Below are 20,416 nucleotides of genomic sequence, written 5' to 3'. Positions count from 1 at the left end.
TGCTGAATTTGACAGGTGCTCTGGGGCTCCTCCATTTTGGGATACCCAGGCCCTGCTATTGGGATCAGTTGATTCCTGATAGGAAACAAGATGGCCCCTGTGGCCTCTTGCTTTCTATTGCCTGTTACCTTGTTTCCCAAAGTCCTGGGAAGCCCTGACTCTGTCCCTTCCCCCTGACTGGCTGTTGGGTGGAAGTTCCATATATGGTGTTGTTGTGAAGGCCCAGCTAGACTGACTGGAGCCTTCCCAGAGACTGTATGTTGTGGGTACCTCCTGTGGGTGGGACCTGGGTGAATGGAGTGTGTGACCAATATACACTCCTTGTTGTGGTTGTCTGGTTTCTGGCATGAGAGACAAAGACTGAGACAGCCCTGCCCGAAACTGGCCTGAATGGAGTGTGTAGTGTTGAATGGCTGGGTACTTGTCCCAATCCACATTCCTTGTTGTGAGTGTCTGAAAGGGAGGAGTGTGGCCTGAGTGCACTGTGTGCCTGATTGGCTGACTGACTGCATGAATGCCCTTCTGTATGATTGGCTGCTGAGTGTGTGCCAGCAGTGTGGATGAGAGACAGAATAGTATATCTGGGGACCTCTCACCACTGTTCAGAAGGTTCAGGGAACGTTCAGAAGCGTTCTGGAGCTGAGTCTCCACTCTAAGAGTAACTGGAACTGCTGATCCTCGACGTCCAGCTGGAAGAAGACTTGCTGTTGCATTTGCTTCGACCGATCCGAAGGCTGCCGAAATCGTCGAAGGCTGACCCGAGAGAGGACCTGGTAAGGCGCCCTCTTCCCGTGCTCCGAGGGACCATCGAGCACCGCTCCATCTTCGCCGAAGCGCCCTGGAAGACAGACCCTCGAAAGGCTGCCGACCTGAGACGGGACCGCGAGGAGATCGAAGTGAAGCACCCGGACATCACCGCCGTCGAAGTCCATTGCCGTCGACCAGGGTTCGCAGGTTTGTGTAACCGCTGGAGGCCCGTCGAAGTTGTGTTGCCCAGCCGTGGGAACTACTTGACGCCGTGCCGCCGACGACCGGAGCCGTCCGCTCCTTTGCCTAAGAACATTCGAATCGAAGGACTCCCTCGTCCACACCGTCGACCGCTTTATCCTGCTGGAGAAAGTCGAGAACGACCAACGCGCTGAGGAGAAACCTGCCGGTGGGTTTCCCGCCACCCGAAGACCACAAAGACTCGAACGACTCGACGCCCTTGCTGGGCCTCCGTCTCCACAATCTTTGCGGTCCAGAACTATTGTCACCGAGGTGCCCCGCACGCCTCTGCCTTGCAGGACGCCGACGCCCTGACGCCGACGAGCACCGCTCTGACGAAGCTGCCGCCTCATCGACGCCGTTCTACCCTGTTTGTCGACGGACGTTCGACGCCCCGTGTCTCCCGCTTGAAAGGGAAGGCATTCAAGAAGGGCTGTCGATTCCCTGTCGCCGAACACCGAGTTCCTCGACGCTTCTCGACGATCCGTGACTCCCTCTTGAAAGGGGGTTGCTCAAGAAGGGTCTGTCGACGCCTCTTCGAAGAACTCGACTCCACCAGGTACATTGGGGGGGTAAAAACATTATAGGAGGGAATAAGACTTGCACAACAATATATGGACTGGGCTTGTGCTATATCTTTATTTTAGAGGTTGCCCAGGTGGGGGGATCTCCACACAGAACTGTGTCTAGTGGTAGGGGCCAGTATTCTGCCTATTGCTCAACCATCTTATTTTCTCTCCTCTCTCTATTGCTGGTTTCACTCTATTGATCTGTGTGACATTGTTACAGTATTGTTGATGCACTTTAATGAGATCTAATACAAAGGGCGGTACCACTTTAGAATTGTATATATTTGCCATTGTTGATTTTCCTAAGTACAAAGTGAGTTATTATGATAAGTGTACATAACCTTGAATATTGATTATATAAAGACTGTGTTCTAACCAATACAGTGTGTGGACATTCCTTTGTGGGGGCTTGGGGACTACACTGTACTTAAGAACCAGCCTGCATCACCTCCTGAGAAGCTAGGCCTTGATTGCTCATCCATTGCTACCGTAATAGAGAATCTTGGCTGGGGTCTTCTGTGCCTCTCTTCTACCATATAGAGAGCAGAAGTACAGACACCCCCTACCGGTCTTCTTCACACTGGTGGCAGCGGTGGGATGCTTATGGTCTTAAGAATCAGTGTATAACCGTGCCACTTACAAAAGACATCCGCACTTTATTAAATTAAGGTTTAGTTGTGTACAAGATAACTGCATTACAAACAATGGAGTCTATTGCAAATGGCAAATTGACTCGGATGAGCTTGGAGGCTCTCCAGAGTGCTTGTGAAGCCAGGGAGTTAGACTTTGTGGATAAGTCTAGGGCTGAGCTGATAGCTGCCCTGGTGGACTACCAGACTGATGGTGAAACTCTTGAGGAGGGGGGGAATGCAACCAATGAGGACTCTGCCCCTGGGGTTTCTGCTGAATCTGTTTCTGGGAATGCCGCCATTCCTGCTGCCTCTGTTCCAAACCCCAGCAATTCCTTGGAGCTTGAGTTATTAAGGATGAAATTGGCCTTTGAATACCGCAAGTTGGAAATAGATGCTGAACTTAAGAAAGAGGAGTTGGCTCAACAAGTGGAGCTCAAGAATAGGGATCTTGAACTCAGAAATAAGGACCTTGAACTCAAGAGCCAGGACACTGAATGTCAGAGAATCCAGCTAGAGAAAGCTAGAGTGGAGACTTCAGTTAAAACCAGTGAGAGTGTCAGGTCCCCAGCCACCAAGTTTATGAAAGATTTGGTTGGTGTATTAGTGGAGGGTTCAGATATCCTCCAATGGATTGAAGCGTTTGAAATGGCTTGTGCGATTCATGATGTTGATAAAAGAGATTGGGCTAAGTGTTTGTTAAGCAGAGTGCCTCAAACTGGATATGACTGTATTCTGCAGCTGAGTGTGGAAGAAAGGGGTCAGTATGAGTGTATGAAGTCTGCTTTGATTGCCAAGTTTGGCAAGACACCTACCCAATACCTTAGAAGGTTCAGGGATTTTAAGAAAAGAGAGAATGTGTCTTGGGTTGACTGGGTGAGTGCTGCGCACATGAACATGATGGGGTGGATCGATGGATACAAGGTTAAGACTTTTGTTGAATTGTCCCACCTCTTGTTTTTTGAGCATTTTTCTGAAGCCTGTTCACCAGAGCTGCGTCAGTATGTGGCTGACCAGAACATTTTGGACCCCTTTAAGCTGGCTAGGTTGGCTGACAAGTGGGTCTCCCACCGGGTGTCCCCTAAGGACTCCAGTGGGAAGGACAAGGACAAAGAAAAGGGGGCCTCTCAGAAAGCTGAGGAGTCCCACAAGCAGTCACAGTCGGGTAAACCTTAACCTTCCTCTCCCAAGACCCAAAAATCTAGTGGGGATAAGTCATCTGTGGGTGGGAATAAGAGTAGTGGTCCACCTGCTGCAAAGCAGGCACCCAGTGGTTCCAGTACCATACCCCGCACTCCTGGCGCTTGTTGGGACTGTGGGGCTCTGGATCACAAAAGGGGTGACTCCAAGTGTAAAGGTAAGGCACTTGGAGTACAGGCTGTCAGCCTGACCTACCCTTACCCCGTGTCTGAGGTGGAGGCCACTGTCCTCCCCTCCTCTACCGGGATCACATTTGGTGCTCCGGTAGAGAGTTCCTTAGTGTCCCTTGGGGCCTGGGACCAGTATGCAGAAGTACTGGCGACTATCCCACAGAACACCCGTAGGTTTTTGAGACGGGTCCTCTTGAATGGCCAGCCTTCTACTGGTTTGAGAGACACTGGGGCAAGCATGACAGTGGTGGACAGGACCCTGCTCAAGCCAGAGGACTATGTAGGTGCTCCTCTGCAAACCACCAGGTTAGCTGGTGGGCCTCCCAAATTATCACCTGTAGCCTAAGTCACACTCATGATTGGAGACAAGACAGCAAAGCTTCCTGTCCTGGTTCAGGACAATGTCCCTGCTAACATTCTGCTAGGAAATGATCTAGTAGAGTTGGGGTTGATCTCGGATGGTCTTCCCATGACTGCTGCTGCAATCACTAGGTCACAGGTGACACCGGGTCTGGCTGTGGGTCAGGTACCCGAGCCAAAGGCGAGGCCGAAGTCAAGAAGAAGGAAGACCAAGAAGGCCACCTCTGTGGAGGGAACACCTTCTCTTCCTGCTGTTCCAACAGCACCCATTGGGATCCATGCTCCGGACGGGCTGGGTCCAGTGGAAAACCCAAACTCAACTCCTGTGGGAGAAGAGACAGAAGACTCTCCTGTGGGAGAGGTCGTCAACCGGAGGATCATCCCGACCTTCAATGCTTGTTAGCTGAAGGGGGACCCTCCCGGGCAGACTTCTGTAAGGGACAGAGAGAGTGCCACTCTCTCGAGGGACTGAGGAAACAGGCCCTGACCAAAGGCACAAGGAGAAGTGCCTAGGACATTCCGGATTTATTGGGAGGGTGAGCTCCTTGTTAGTGAGCCCACTAAGCCTGAACCTGGTGCCCTCAAGAGGTTGGTGGTACCCCAGGTTTACAGGCCCTTCCTACTGCAGTTGGCGCATGAGGTGCCCTTGGCTGGTCATCTTGGGACCAAGAAGACTAAGCAGAGGCTCTCTGCCCATTTCTACTGGCCACGGATGGGAGTAGAGGTGGAGTCCCACTGCAGGACCTGCCCAACTTGTCAGTTGTCTGGCAAGACTGGAGGTAGTGTCATTGCCCCACTGCAGCCATTGCCAGTGGTTGGCACACCATTTGAGAGGGTGGGCATCGACATCGTCGGTCCCCTTGACCCTCCCACTTCAGGTGGACATCGGTTCATCCTGGTCTTGGTAGACCATGCCACCAGGTACCCTGAGGCAATACCCCTTCGGACTGTTACTGCCAAAGTGGTTGCCAGGGCTCTCCTGGGCATTTTCACCCGTGTTGGATTCCCCAAGGAGGTTGCCTCTGACAGAGGATCCAACTTCATGTCTAGTTACATGAAAACCATGTGGAAAGACTGCAGGGTAACCTAAAAGTTCTCCACCTCTTACCACCCCCAGACCAATGGTCTGGTTGAGAGATTTAATAAAACTCTCAAGGGCATGCTAGGGGCTTTGGAAGAACCCCTAAGGAGGAAATGGGATCTCCTCCTGCCATGCCTGCTGTTTGCTTATAGAGAGGTACCTCAAGAGGGTGTTGGTTTCAGCCCCTTTGAGTTACTCTTTGGACATCCCGTGAGGGGGCCCCTCGCCTTGATCAGAGAAGGCTTGGAAGCCACCCCTCCAGGTCCCGCCAAGCAAGTGGGGGACTATGTGTTAGGCCTCAGACGGAGGATGACACAGATGATGGGTCAGGCAACAGCAAATCTCAAGGCCAGCCAGGAATTGAATAAGTACTGGCATGACCTTAAAGCCTCGCAAGTGGATTGGACTCCGGGACAGGAAATCCTTGTGATGGAGCCTACCAAGCCTAGAGCTCTGGCAGACAAGTGGACTGGACCCTTCAGGATCATCTCCAAGATGGGCGAAGTCAATTATCTGGTTGACATGGGAGCCTCTGGGGTAGCCCCTCAGATATTCCATGTCAACAGGCTCAAGCCTTTCCACCGGCGAGCAGAAGTCTCATGTCTCTTGCTAGCTTCAGGGCAAGAAGAGGATGAGAGTGAGCCCCTTCCTGATTTGCTGCATAGCAACCCTCAGGATGGCTCAGTGGAGGGAGTACATCTCTCTCCGGATTTGACAACAGAGCAACAGAGGGCCTGCAGGGCTTTACTCCAACAGTATGCCTCTCTGTTTTCACTGACGCCAGGCCTTACACCGTGGTGTAGGCATGAAATTGACACTGGTGACAGTGTGCCTGTCAAAAGCAGGTGCTACCGTATGTCAGATACCGTCAAGAACCACATCCAGGCTGAGGTCGCCAAGATGTTGGATCTGGGTGTTATTGAACCCTCAACCAGTCCCTGGTCCAGTCCAGTGGTCCTTGTCCCCAAGGCAAGTTCCCAGGCGGGTACCAAGGATTGGAGGTTCTGTGTGGACTACCGAGGAGTCAATGCCGTCACCAAAACTGACGCGCACCCATTGCCCAGGGCTGATGAGCTCGTGGACACCATAGGTGCTGCCAAATTTGTGAGCACCTTTGACCTTACCTCAGGCTATTGGCAAATAGCTCTGACGGACCATGCCAAGGAAAAGATGGCCTTCTCAACACCTGAGGGACTCTACCAGTTTAGGGTCATGCCATTTGGGTTGAATAATGCCCCTGCCACCTTCCAGAGATTGGTCAACCATGCGCTCAGTGGGCTGGAAGCCTTTTGTGTGGCTTACTTAGACGACATTGCCGTCTACAGTTCCACCTGGGAAGAGCATTTGACACATCTGGATAAGGTGTTGCAGGCCTTGAAAAGGGCTAACCTCACTATCAAGGCCACCAAGTGCCAGATAGCTCAGGGGAAAGTTACCTATCTTGGTCATGAGGTAGGAGGGGGTCAAATCCACCCTCTCTCCAGTAAAGTACAGGATGTACAGAACTGGGAGACTCCCACTACTCAAACCCAGGTGAGAGCCTTTTGGGCCTCACTGGGTACTATCGCAATTTCATGGCAGACTATGGAACCATAGCTGCACCCCTGACAGCTCTAACTTCACCCAAACAGCCTAGGAAGGTTAATTGGACCGAAGACTGTCAGAGGGCCTTTGATGGCTTGAAAGAAAGTCTGTGTAGGGCACCTGTGTTGTGTGCGCCTGACTACAGCCGACCCTTTATTGTCCAGACAGATGCCTGCGACACCGGAATTGGAGCTGTCTTGTCCCAGTTAGATGACAAAGGGAGAGAACATCCTATCATATTCATCAGTAGACAACTCAAGGGTAGAGAATTTAGGTGGGCTACTGTTGAAAAGGAGTGTTTAGCATAGTTTGGAGCCTTAGGCATTTTAAGCCCTACCTTACGGGGTCTACCTTCAAGATCCAAACAGATCATAAGCCCCTGAAGTGGCTTATGCAAATGAAGGGTGAGAATCCGGAATTGCTCAGGTGGTCCATTAGCCTGCAAGGGCTGGACTTCACCATAGAGCACAGACCAGGGAAGAGTCACGATAATGCAGATGGCCTTTCCAGAAGGTATGTTGACCGTCTGGATGAGGGTGTCTATCCCGTGGGAGATTAGACACCCTCCACCTCAGTCTGGGGGGGCGTCTGTGATGCTGGAAATGCATCAGAGGGACAGGGCCTCTGAATCCTTGTCCTTTACTGCTTTTTATCGTGTGTTCTGTCATGTTTTCTGCCCAGGAGTCCATGTGGGACTCCTGGCAGTGCAGCTCTCTCTTTTGGTTTGGTGAACAGACCCATGGGATACCCTTATGGCACCCATGGGTAGGGGTACAACCCTGTGCCCCTAGTGTATGTTTTTGGGCACCTGTGGGTGGCCCACAGAGCAGGTTATGGGCTGGTGGCAGCTCCATGCTGAATTTGACAGGTGCTCTGGGTGTCATCCATTTTGGGATACCCAGGCCCTGCTATTGGGATCAGTTGATTTGTGATAGGAAACAAGATGGCCCCTGTGGCCTCTTGCTTTCTATTGCCTGTTACCTTGTTTCCCAAAGTCCTGGGAAGCCCTGACCCTGTCCCTTCCCCCTGACTGGCTGTTGGGTGGAAGTTCCATATATGGTGTTGTTGTGAAGGCCCAGCTAGACTGACTGGAGCCTTCCCAGTGACTGTATGTTGTGGGTACCTCCTGTGGGTGGGACCTGGGTGAATGGAGTGTGTGACCAATATACACTCCTTGTTGTGGTTGTCTGGTTTCTGGCATGAGAGACAAAGACTGAGACAGCCCTGCCCGAAACTGGCCTGAATGGAGTGTGTAGTGTTGAATGGCTGGGTACTTGTCCCAATCCACATTCCTTGTTGTGAGTGTCTGAAAGGGAGGAGTGTGGCCTGAATGCACTGTGTGCCTGATTGGCTGACTGACTGCATGAATGCCCTTCTGTATGATTGGCTGCTGAGTGTGTGCCAGCATTGTGGATGAGAGACAGAATAGTATATCTGGGGACCTCACACCACTGTTCAGAAGGTTCAGGGAACGTTCAGAAGCGTTCAGAAGCGTTCTGGAGCTGAGTCTCCACTCTAAGAGTAACTGGAACTGCTGATCCTCGACGTCCAGCTGGAAGAAGAAGACTTGCTGTTGCATTTGCTTCGACCGATCCGAAGGCTGCCGAAATCGTCGAAGGCTGACCCGAGAGAGAACCTGGTAAGGCGCCCTCTTCCCGTACTCCGAGGGACCATCGAGCACCGCTCCATCTTCGCCGAAGCGCCCTGGAAGGCAGACCCTCGAAAGGCTGCCGACCCGAGACGGGACCGCCGAGGAGATCGAAGTGAAGCACCCGGACATCGCCGCCGTCGAAGTCCATTGCCGTCGACCAGGGTTCGCAGGTTTGTGTAACCGCTGGAGGCCCGTCGAAGTTGTGTTGCCCAGCCGTGGGAACCACTTGACGCCGTGCCGCCGACGACCGGAGCCGTCCGCTCCTTTGCCTAAGAACATTCGAATTGAAGGACTCCCTCGTCCGCACCGTCGACCGCTTTATCCTGCCGGAGAAAGTCGAGAACGACCAACGCGCTGAGGAGAAACCTGCCGGTGGGTTTCCCGCCACCCGAAGACCACAAAGACTCGAACGACTCGACGCCCTTGCTGGGCCTCCGTCTCCACAATCTTTGCGGTCCAGAACTATTGTCACCGAGGTGCCCCGCACGCCTCTGCCTTGCAGGACGCCGACGCCCCGACGCCGACGAGCACCGCTCGGACGAAGCTGCCGCCTCATCGACGCCTTTCTACCCTGTTTGTCGACGGACGTTCGACGCCCCGTGTCTCCCGCTTGAAAGGGAAGGCATTCAAGAAGGGCCATCGATTCCCCGTCGCCGAACACCGAGTTCCTCGAAGCTTCTCGACGCCTCTCGACGATCCGTGACTCCCGCTTGAAAGGGGGTCGCTCAAGAAGGATCTGTCGACGCCTCTTCGAAGAACTCGACTCCACCAGGTACATTGGGGGGGTAAAAACATTATAGGAGGGAATAAGACTTGCAGAACAATATATGGACTGGGCTTGTGCTATATCTTTATTTTACAGGTTGCCCAGGTGGGGGGATCTCCACACAGAACTGTGTCTAGTGGTAGGGGCCAGTACTCTGCCTATTGCTCAACCATCTTATTTTGTCTCCTCTCTCTATTGCTGGTTTCACTCTATTGATCTGTGTGACATTGTTACAGTATTGTTGATGCACTTTAATGAGATCTAATACAAAGGGTGGTACCACTTTAGAATTGTATATATTTGCCATTGTTGATTTTCCTAAGTACAAAGTGAGTTATTATGATAAGTGTACATAACCTTGAATATTGATTATATAAAGACTGTGTTCTAACCAATACAGTGTGTGGACATTCCTTTGTGGGGGCTTGGGGACTACACTGTACTTAAGAACCAGCCTGCATCACCTCCTGAGAAGCTAGGCCTTGATTGCTCGTCCATTGCTACCGTAATAGAGAATCTTGGCTGGGGTCTTCTGTGCCTCTCTTCTACCATATAGAGAGCAGAAGTACAGACACCCCCTACCGGTCTTCTTCACAAAATGTGCCCTCATTCTGATATAAACAAGAAATGACATTGTATGGGGGAGTCTTCTAGCTGGTAATGAAAGGTCTCTTATTTTGGCGCGTGTGCGAATAAAGAAAGCAATATATGATAGGTTGGGTGAGATTTTACGAGTTCGTAGTTTCGAGTATTAGCATGAGAAAAGCCAGTACACATTAGTTTACATTATATGATTGTTTTTATAGGAATTATATACTTAATGTTAATGTATAGATTTTAACTGCGAATACTTTTGGTAAATTTGATCATTTTACCTTTAATGGGTACGGTTTAGTAAACCAAATAGCATAATTAACATTTTTTAAAATTATTTTTTAAGGGAGTGAAAAGGAAATGTCCATTCTAAATGTGGATATTTTTCAGGTAATTAAATATATATTTGAACTCTAGAAGAGCCATCTTTTTGTACTCTCTGCTACTTTGCACCTGTTTATGCAAATACATTTTAAAGATTCAATTTCCGGTGGTAATAGCGTTAAAACCACTTCCTGTGACTGTGCTCTACTGGCAACACTGATCTGAACATATCCATGGAGCTGTGTGGGCGGAAACAATGGGCAGAATCCTCTGTGTGTGTGTTATTTCCCATTTTTTGTTAGGATTATTTCTAGTCCTAAATTTGTATGCTGGGAGTGGCTGGCACACTACTCTTCAGGGATGTGTAGCACAATATTGAAGTTGATAATGTGATATAAAATCTTAGTGCAAACCATTCATAGATCGACCGACTAGAGATGGGACTTTGTTTGCACTTGAGAAGGCTTTTTAGTTAATTGCCGCCTTCCCAGACTGGTTGTGGGATGAGCTAGCCTACTGGAGTGAGGACCAGGACGACCTGTGTGGCGTTGCCAAAGGAGGTTTCAGTTATTTGTGAACATTTGTTGGTTATGGGCCTGTTGCTCGTTTTAACTGAACGTGTTGGTGGCAGCTAGTTTCGATGCCGTATACCGGGAGTTTGTGGGCCTGATGTCTCCTCTTGTTTTTCTATGCTTAGTGCAGATTTTCTTTAGGTTAGCTGAATCTCGTGACACATCCTTTTATGTATCAACTTCATATATTCTTGTCTGCAGTCAGCCTGAGGAAGTTATGCTTCTGTTATTCCTTTGCTTTTTGATATTAGCTAATTTCTACAGTTATATTGAGCTTGGTTATTTCCCCTGTGTCTGTTTTTTACAGACAGAATTGCAAGATAGTTAATGTCTTGTAGGTTTGGCAGCATTTTGCGTATTATGCCTTTTGAGATCTTCAACTTCATTTTACAGGTAATGTTGCAATGCTAGTTGTATGTTTTCAGCAATTTTTGGTATGGATGTTTATCCGTAAATCGTTTCTGGGCTTGTAGGTGGATTGTATGAATCGCTAGGTAGTTTTCTGTAGGTTCAATAGCTCATTGTACAGCAATTTGAAGTTAGCAGCTGTCTAGCAGGTGTAAGGTCTTCTGCTGATCTGCTCGAGTTTGGGTGTCTTCGTTTTTTATGGTTGTGCAAGTGGTACTAATGTACTTTTTTATGGACTTAAGGTACTGTTGAATGGCTGTCTACCATTTGGCAGAAACCCTCTAGATGCCGTAGATCGTGTAGAGATTAGAAGGGGCCACTAAACAAGACTAACCGACTCTGGCTACTACCGCTGATAGTAAGCCACTTGCATTCGGGGGCGATACCATAGCCCCTCAACCACAATGGCAAACTCAAAAATAAGGTCTGATGAACACAAATGTATAAATCGAGGATTTTAATCTGAGAAACATGTGTGGCTTTTTACGGCTGCTGCCTGGTACCACAGTGTAGTAATTGGGGCAGATGTTGTTCTTCCTGGTATCAGACAGTGTTGTTGTGCAAATGGATTATGTTCAGTCGCGTCCCAACTGATCCATTTTGCTTTTTTGTTGTATGCTGTTCTGGGTCTTGGGGATAGAGTGGCAGGATTTGCCATTGGTCTGTGAAAGGAAACACTGGTTGATAAGTTTATCCGGCAGTACATGTAAATAGTTATGAGCCATATTTTCTTACTTAAAACAAGCAAAAGTTTCCAACATAAAAAGTAAGGAGTAAAAATGTTCCCAACAAAATGTATAAAATATTGTACGCACAGGAGACTGATCCATACTGCATCCCACACAGCTTTACACCTATGATTATCTTAGTGCCTCCAGCAGCCCAGTGCACCCGGAAGGAGCACTAATATGATTACTGCTTGATCTGAAGAGCACATTTTAATTTGCTTGAATGAATCTGTGCAAAGACTTATCCATTACAAAAAATATCTGTTTCATAGTTATATTTTTATTTGTCTTAAAAATACTCCTCTCGGAAATAGGATTGACTTTTTTACCACCTAAAAATCGTTTTACTCCCAACTTCTCAAAATAAGGATTACAATACTTACACTTGAACTTCATACCTGAAGCGCTGGGGAATTGGTATTTGCCTAAGGCCATCGAAGTAGAGCTCATGGTGGTTGGTGAAAAGGGGAGTGGGCATACAAATGTTACTCTTTGGGAACCCACACTTAAAATACGGTCCTCCAGTAATATTTTTCAGTTGAAGAGATAAAGCGCAGAAATACATTGTATACAAAGGGGGACATACCACTCCGGCTTCTGGCATTAGTCCCGAGGGGCAAACGGCCAGCCGAGATCATTGAGGCCATTAAGGATAACACAGGGAGCATCCTGACTGGAGATACAACCATCAACAGTCGCTTTGTGGAGTATTACAGGGAGCTCTACGCTGCAACCCCGGCCTGAAGCCAGGAACTGGTGCAGGACTATTTGTGCCAACTACCCCTCCCGGTTATAACCCCTGAGAACCTGGACATGCTCAATATTCCCATTTCAGATGACGAAGTGGCTACCGGTGGTCAGTCAAAAGACCGAAAAAAAAATCTCGAATTACAATAATCTCGAAAAAAAAATATTGAAAAAAAAAAGTCGAATTTTTTATTTATTTAATTATATGCTTTTTTGGGGTCAGGTAAGTAAAAAAAAAGGTAAAATAAAAAAAAAATGAAAAAAGTGGGGTTGCGGGGAACCCCCCCATTTCGAACAAAAAACGTCATAAAAAAAAAATTCGACTTTTTTTTTCGACCTTTTCATTTCAAGATTTTTTTTTTCGGGATTTGTTTTTTCGGTTTATGACCATAAACCGTGGCTACCACCATCAGAAGCATGTCCGCCAGCAAGGCCTCGGGCCCTGACGGCTTGCCAATTGATATTTACAAACACCTCGGGGATGTCTTAGCTCCTGAAATGGGGCAAATGTTTTGTGAGGAGGCCGAGGTGGGTAATCGCCAGTCATAATTACTTACGGCCAGCATAGCCGTCTTTCATAAGAAAGGCTGAGTTCCACTCCTGTGCAGCGCATATAGGCTGATCTCTTTAATAAACTCTGACGCTAAAGTACTTGCTGAAAGCCTTGCGCAACGCTTAGAGAAACTGATGCCCGCACTGGTACATCAAGTCCAGACAAGCTTAATAGTACTGCGACACTCTACTGATAACCTGCGGCGTCTGCTGCATATGATTGAGTGCCTATCGAACCCAGACGATGTAATACTATCTCTAGATGCCGAAAAAGCATTTGACAGGGTTTGTGGGATTATATGTTTGCGGTGCTCCAGGGGCTTGGGTTCTCAGGGCAGATTCTGCACAGGATACATGTTGCAGTGATTACTAACGGCCATACATCAGAGCCCTTCCCACTACACACTGGCACGCGGCAGGGCTGCCGATTATACCCCCCCCCTACGATATGCACCAGCCATCGAGCCCCTAGCTATGAAGCTACGCGTGGATGAGGGATGGACGGGAATCATGAAGGGAGAGGCTGAACATAGTCTCCCTCTACGCAGATGAATTCCTGCTATAAATTAGCTATATATTAGCGACTGCCAGCGCTCCTTTCCCAGAATTGAAGCTATTCTAGTAGTCTATAAACCGGTGGCAGGCTACTGCATCAATTGGGAGAAGTCCGAAGTGATGCCACTCAGACCGTAGATACCCTGGGACCCTGGTGGCACAGCATCATTTCAGCTACAGACCCAACACATTAAATATCTAGGGGTCAATGTAAGCACAGACATCACTAAGCGGAGCTCCCTCAATTACCCTCCATTAGTACCGAAAATACAGGCAGACGTGGAAAGCATGTCAGGCATCACCCAGTAGGCAGGAGCTACCTCTGGGAAATAAGGAGTGAGGACCAGCACACCGCAAATGTAACTTGGACATGAGATACACAATTTAACATTTTGCTCATTCGGTATTTTCCATTATGCTTAAATGTGTACTAGATGTGTCATAATTTGTCTCTTCATTAACATTATCAAATGCTCAAAGTTAAAAAGTTAATGTCACATATGCATGTTTGTAAGGCACCAGTTTGCCTTGGTAGCCAAACATATCTCCTGGTAGCTGTTGGTTTCAAGCTAAGCAGCTTCTCCTAGGCATGAAGAAGGTACTAAATGCTCCAGGGGTCTGCAATCTGTGGTTCTCCAGATATTCTGGACTTTGACTCCCATGATCCCCCCCCCCTCCCCACACCATGAACTGTAATAGTTAGGGTTCAGGGGAGTTGTAGTCGAAAACATTCGGAGGAACAAAGGTGTCCAACCCATAAACAAGGCTGTGAAAACAGGCAGCAGACAAGATTTAAGATCCATCACAGGAAAAATGTGAGCTATACAGGCAACACAGGAGTGTGTCTGGGGTACATCGGAGGCCCCTATACATGTGTGAACGCAAAGTGAGGCCTACACAATAAATATCAAACTCTGAGGAGTTTCAATTAGCAAGGACGTGACCAATCCTTCTTTTGAAACTACTCCTCGGTCCCCAGTGGGGAGCCATTTTCGTCTTCTGTAGTAGGTGCATAACATTTGGCACAATGTAATTATACCAACTGTCAGTTTTAAATAAATTACACGGCTCTTATTTGTGTCTTTGATTCAATATAGTACTTAAATAATTTATTTTAGCAAAGTGTCTCCTTTCTAGGACATAGCTATCTGTGTAATAACTTTAACCTATCCCTCTTGTTTCCACCACCCATCAGTGATTGCAGCCCAGCATACGTCTCCTCCCAAGGCCGGAATGATGAGACGGCGCGGAAGCTTTGGGATGTCAGCTGCCGCCTTCTGGGAATACAATGGAACTAGTGAATAAAGGATGCACGCGCAGGGCTGCGGCCTACCGGACCTGACATCCTGCATACCTGCCACCTTCTAGGAATGCAGTGGTACGAGTGAATAAAGGACGCATGCGCAGAACTGGGACTTGGGGCACCTGTCCTCCTGCATCGAAGAAAAACATTTCAGAATTCTTATTTCCAGTTTAACAAGTGACCCCCTCCCTCTTGCTCCTTTCAGTTTAGACATGAAAAAGTAACTTGTTGCGGATCCCAACCTCCATACATGGTTTTGCGTGGGTGGATGGATTTCTGTTGTTTTTGATCAGAAATGTTGTACCGGGCAATACCTCTTATGGAAATAAGAAGTTTGTTTAGACTTGAATTTCTTGTTTCAGATTCTAATGTTATCCTTAATGAGCGGTTTTAAATTAATTCTTTTGTGTTAGAAATACGGGTTTTCTACTGTTGATGGTATTCCAGTTGACGAATAAACTGTTTATCATTTCGTATTTCTGGTAATTAATCCCCAATTAAATGAATGCAGTTGAATTATTAGCTTGGTGAAAGGGCACTGCTGCTGAATTCCCTTTTCTTATGGCCGAAGTCACTCTACTCCAAGTTTTTTTTATGTCCCTGGTAGGAGTGTACGGAATAGTAGATTTAAGTATTCGGCCGAATACCGAATAGTTGCCTTTTTAATAAAGTTATGTAAACAAGAAAAACACTTTGTAAATTAAAAACATGCTTAAGTATATCTATTCTGTATTGCATTTCATTTCTTTGTTGTCCATGGAAGATGTGTGTGTAAACCATGAAAGGAATACATCATTAGAAAATAATCTGTGCAACAACAGCACACTTTGTATTTTTCTGCATTCATAGGTGTCGCTTGTAGGGGAGGGTCCAAGTGACTAAGAATAGCCCAAATGTATAGTATGCATGTAAGCAATCACTGTGGGGGGAGAACGGGATGTGCCTACTTGTGTTTTCAAATGTTCCTTTTGGGCCTGCCCAGCTTTAGACGTCTGGCTCCAGCAAGGCACTGAAACACAAAGAAGTGATTACATCAATTATCGCCCTGCTGACAGCTGAGCTGCTACTGAATACAAACCAGCGGGATGCTAAAGCCATGCTTTCTAGCTGTGGTACTGCGTGGGGATGAGGCCTTTGAAAAATATCTTTTCATTAATAGATGGGGTTTTTCTTTCTTTTTCGTGTGGGGTATGTTTGTGATGTTTTGTGGCATGATCAGACACCAGATAAAAATATATAAGGAATGCTGAGCCCTCAATGGTTCTCGGCTGACCATTTAGGGAAGGGATAGTGATTTTCAAATCTTTAATTGGCATGTGCTTGTTTGGGTTTACTTTTATGGTTCGCTTGTAACTCTATAATGTTGGTAGGAATATTTCTGCTAACACAGACGGGTATTTTGGTTAAAAAAATATATCCACGTTCTTTAGTAACATCTGACGTTTACTCAATCCAAAGGGACTCATTTACATGAAGAAGTTGGAGGGCACAAACTATGTTTTGATATTATAAACACATCTCTGCTGCATGCACACTTCCCAATGAGCCATTTTAACTTGCTTGACAACCTGGCCCTACAGGCCGAATACAGTTCTTTGCTGCAGGCACACTACCTCCTGAGCTATTTTACTCAAGGTTTGGAACTGGTGGGACTAGAACCTGTAACTTTCATATGTCTCACACAAGTAATCAGCAAATCAGTAAGAGCCTAAAGAAAATAGCATTTTCCAATTGTGATTTCATAAACTATTGTTCCAGCTTAATGTTTTTCAACTGCAAAATACGTGGGAGACCAAAGATAAATTCCAAATATTGAGAGTTTTGCTTCAGCTCACCCGTCCCCAGCAAACCAGCACATGAACGGCAGGGGCTTTGTTTTCACTGCCACACCTCTGCTCTGCCTGTACTCAATCAAAAAAGTGACAGCAGCATTTGTTTAATGATCCTTTTAAAGGATAAACATGACATGCCTCATTGATTGTATTTTGTAGGGGAATCTATTCAGTTTTCGAGTGATAATTCATTAAGTATTCATCCAAAGCCAAATATCTAATTTTCAGCCAGAATTCGGCCGAATACTTACTCCAAACCAAATTTCAGTACACCCCTAGTCCCTGGGAGACAAACCATGCTGGCCAGATCAGGTAAGTATCTCCTCCCCGGTTGCACATGGGTGCTCATCTTGTAATGAATGTTGTGGGCTGCTCCTCCCCTAACCCAGCTTCTTTGTCTATCCTATCATTAGAGGCGGATAGTCCATGCAACAGTATAATTCAATTCAAAATAACACTGCCTATAAGGCAATTTAACTTCCTTTCCTACCCTGGACAATGGGGCAGTTGTCCTAAATGTACATGGTTGAGCGCATGTTGCCATGTGCCTCCCACATACCAGGAATGGTCCTGGGGAAATGAGAACCGTCACAAACTGACAAACCTTTGACCTGTTTTCTCCACCCCTGTGCATTACCCGATCAGTACCTTCCGATGAGCGCCACCCCATGGCAACTTTATCGACCTATACCGCTCCTTAGCCCACAACTAGCAACAAAAGGCCATACCTTGAAATTTTCATCAAATTCTTTAGAGGCTAGTCTACACTATTTTCCAGTGTGTTAAACACACCAACACCTGCACTGCTAACGTCCGCACACCTCAAACCTCAAAATCACAGGGCTAAGTAGGAGAGAAACAGCAAAGATCCTGGGTGAAGGTGGGTGAGTACCCCAAGCCTCTAGTCCACTTGGAACATGGCGGGGCAAGAAGGAAAGCTTCCCTCTCTATTTTCAGTTTATGCTCACTGTTCACAATGCACCCAAAACTCTCATATCAGGTTGCCACTTCCAGCACCGTATAATGATGATATCATCACATCACCCATCTGCAAACCTTTCGGCCCTCAATGAACCACCCAACATTGTAGCTTTTGAAAGACAACTACAATATGCAGAAATCATTTTATGTTATTATTAGGGTACTTATTGAGAGCGGACCAAACTTCGGGAATCAGCAGAGTGCTTTACAATCATTGGGGGAAGAACAAGGTTAGGGAGCAGAGAAACAATAGAGTGGTGATCTAACAGGCGAGGGAGGGCAGTTGTGAGCAGTGGACCTGCAAGTAACAAGGGTTTGAAATGGTGGGGGTCAGATCAGTCTTGGGTATGCTTGGGAGTGGACAGAGTGTGGACTTAGGTGTTGGGGAGAAGCCATTTCTCGAATAGGAGTGTCTTGAGTTCCTTCATAAATTGTTGCATCAAAGGGGCGAGTCAGATGTTGAAGGGGAGGAGGTCCAAAGTTTTGGGGGTGTAGACAGTGAAGGCCTGCATGTTGGCATACAACTAAGCATAGATTAGGAGGAGATGTAGTCTAGTGTGTAAATTGCAAATGGTGGAACCAGGAAAACTGGTCTCAAACACTGGATTTCTCACTTGACCAAACTAGTGCATACACTGCATGAATTGTCTTTTAGCTTACTCAAAGCGAAGTCACATGTGAGCCATGATTGTCCCCTCCGAGATAGGCAAAATCAATTATATACTTCAAAGTTTGGTGGGTTAAGGGTAGCACTTTGGAGAATTGCATGCAGAATTCTGGGTAGGAGGCATGAAAGGATGTGATTATGACTATGTGTCACATCTTGCAAATTAGGGCAATACAAGATATGATTGGTAATATGCAATATTTGCACCTGTGCAAGTGCAATTAGCACAAGAGCAAAAATTGCCCCTGTGCAAAAAACATTCTTTCAATGCATTTTGCACCAGAGCAATGTTTTCCCTAGGTCCAGCTCTAGCAAACAATTAGCCCTTGTACAAATATACATTGAAAGTCAGGGCTTGCAAAATCTACTATCCCACTAGCATTGGGGAGTAGTTTTTATGAACGGCGAGTACCATTTCCATGATACTTGACCTTACTGGCGAGTATGGGGATGTTAGAAACTTATTTTCCATTTACTGCAAACACACCTTGTTTGCAGTAAATGGCAAATGCAAGTTTCACTGTGCTTGCTTGGCAGCATTACACCAAATATGAACTATGCTTATGGTGACATGCACCATTTTACAAAAAGCACTGGTAAATATTGTGTCGCCAGTCCCCTTGGGGCGAGTGCAATTCTCTTGGCTCTAGTATGTAAACTAAGGAACTTACCTTACAGGTCTAGTGGGATTTCTAACAATTTCCAAGGCTTGAAAGTAGGTTTTTTACACTACGGCAATATTTGCTATAGTGTAATTGTACTTGCCCCGATGAACATTTTCTGTAAAATGGCCCTCAAAGGCACATTCCTTATAATAAGAGATGCTTTTTTCCATTTAAAAATGCCTAATAAAGTTTAGTTTCTCAAGTGGCCAGTGTCCTTATTAGTTGGCGATGTAGTATTTGGATTGTTTGGAAATCTCACACTAACCCCTCCTTGCATCACCAAATAATCTACACCCCTGAAAAGGCATGCAGAGGTTTTAGCAGCTCCAGGTTCCCAACCTGGCAACATTTCTTAGGCACTAGATCTTCCCTTTCATTGGCTTATCTCACTGCTTCACTGCCCTTTTCCTCAGCACCTGTACCATGCATCAGACTGGTTTTGCAGGGACTCTGGATTCATAATCCCTTGGGAGTGAACATTTCGTGATCTCTGTAAAATGTCAAGAATGTGTAGTTTTTTTTTTTTAGTATTCCAAGTTATCTTACTGCTCTAGAATTTTCACGGGAGGCATAGATGTTGTGCGAGGATCGGTTTGTTCAAACATTGGCATGTGTTCTTCTTTTATAGCCTCTCGCACATGCTGCAGTTGGGAAAACTATGCATGCCAGACACTGTTTTACCAGCAGATCTTTAGAGAGATCAATTGAAAAGGGATGAGTTTTCAATGGGTTTTTGGCATTCAGGGTTGCCGTATTGTACGTACTGCTGCCCCTCCGAGTCTCTCACCAGTCAAAATGGTGGGGCAATTTGAACATGCCCCAAAATGATGGAAACACATTGCCATCAACTAGTTACCCCAACAGGTACAATACGTGGAAGCTGATGCACCTATAATCGAGGTTGATGCTGTTCAGATGAGACCAATAAGAAACAAGGATGTTAAGAATGAAAGCATCAATATAGTAGCACAACACAGTCGTGCAGGGCCAATGTGAATCACAGACTCCAGCAAAATGTTGTCGAGCTTCCATGTGTAACTAAACTGTAATCCGTATAATGGCCATATCTAGGTGTTCTAGAAAGAAAAGGGGTCTCTAGACAAAATATATGGTCCCTGCAATGCATCTGTCATGCCTTAGTAAGTTGTCTAATCCGTCACCCGAGTTTCTTGCCTAAAGCTTTGTGCACAGGTGTATAGAATTGGTTGATGAGAGGAAGGAAAGGACATGATGAGCCGCGTCACATAGCTGTGGAGGTCTGTCAGAGCTTGCCATGGACACTGGGTAGAAATGTTAGAGCACTGCTGTCCGCATCTCAGAAATGTGGAACCCTGTGGGATATCCACTAGGTTTGCAGGGAAATGTCATTGGGGAACCAGTGAGGTAATGACTTGTAACAAAACATCCAGCGAGGGAGGAGTAGATGGCGTTAGTGGTGCGACTTGCTTCATTCGCTGCGTCAGATACTGCCTCTGCTCTATGCTCCATGAA

General features: G+C 46.8%; 1 protein-coding gene across 1 annotated transcript in view; it reads left to right on the top strand.

Annotated features, from left to right (window-relative positions):
- The window catches only part of LOC138527493 (retinol dehydrogenase 12-like), a 254,129-nt gene extending 238,628 nt beyond the window's left edge, over nucleotides 1–15,501 (top strand). The window contains exon 7 of the mRNA XM_069638729.1: nucleotides 14,673–15,501. Within this exon, the coding sequence (XP_069494830.1) occupies nucleotides 14,673–14,775 (103 nt within the window). The 3' untranslated portion in view covers nucleotides 14,776–15,501. The remainder of the gene's footprint in view (nucleotides 1–14,672) is intronic.
- Nucleotides 15,502–20,416: the final 4,915 nt, after the last annotated feature.

This window comes from Ambystoma mexicanum, chromosome 14 (assembly GCF_040938575.1).
Source record: "Ambystoma mexicanum isolate Mex_15411 chromosome 14, UKY_AmexF1_1, whole genome shotgun sequence".
NCBI lineage: Eukaryota > Metazoa > Chordata > Amphibia > Caudata > Ambystomatidae > Ambystoma > Ambystoma mexicanum.
The sequence above is the reverse complement of the archived record's forward strand: the minus strand, read 5'-3'. Positions and strand labels throughout refer to the sequence as shown.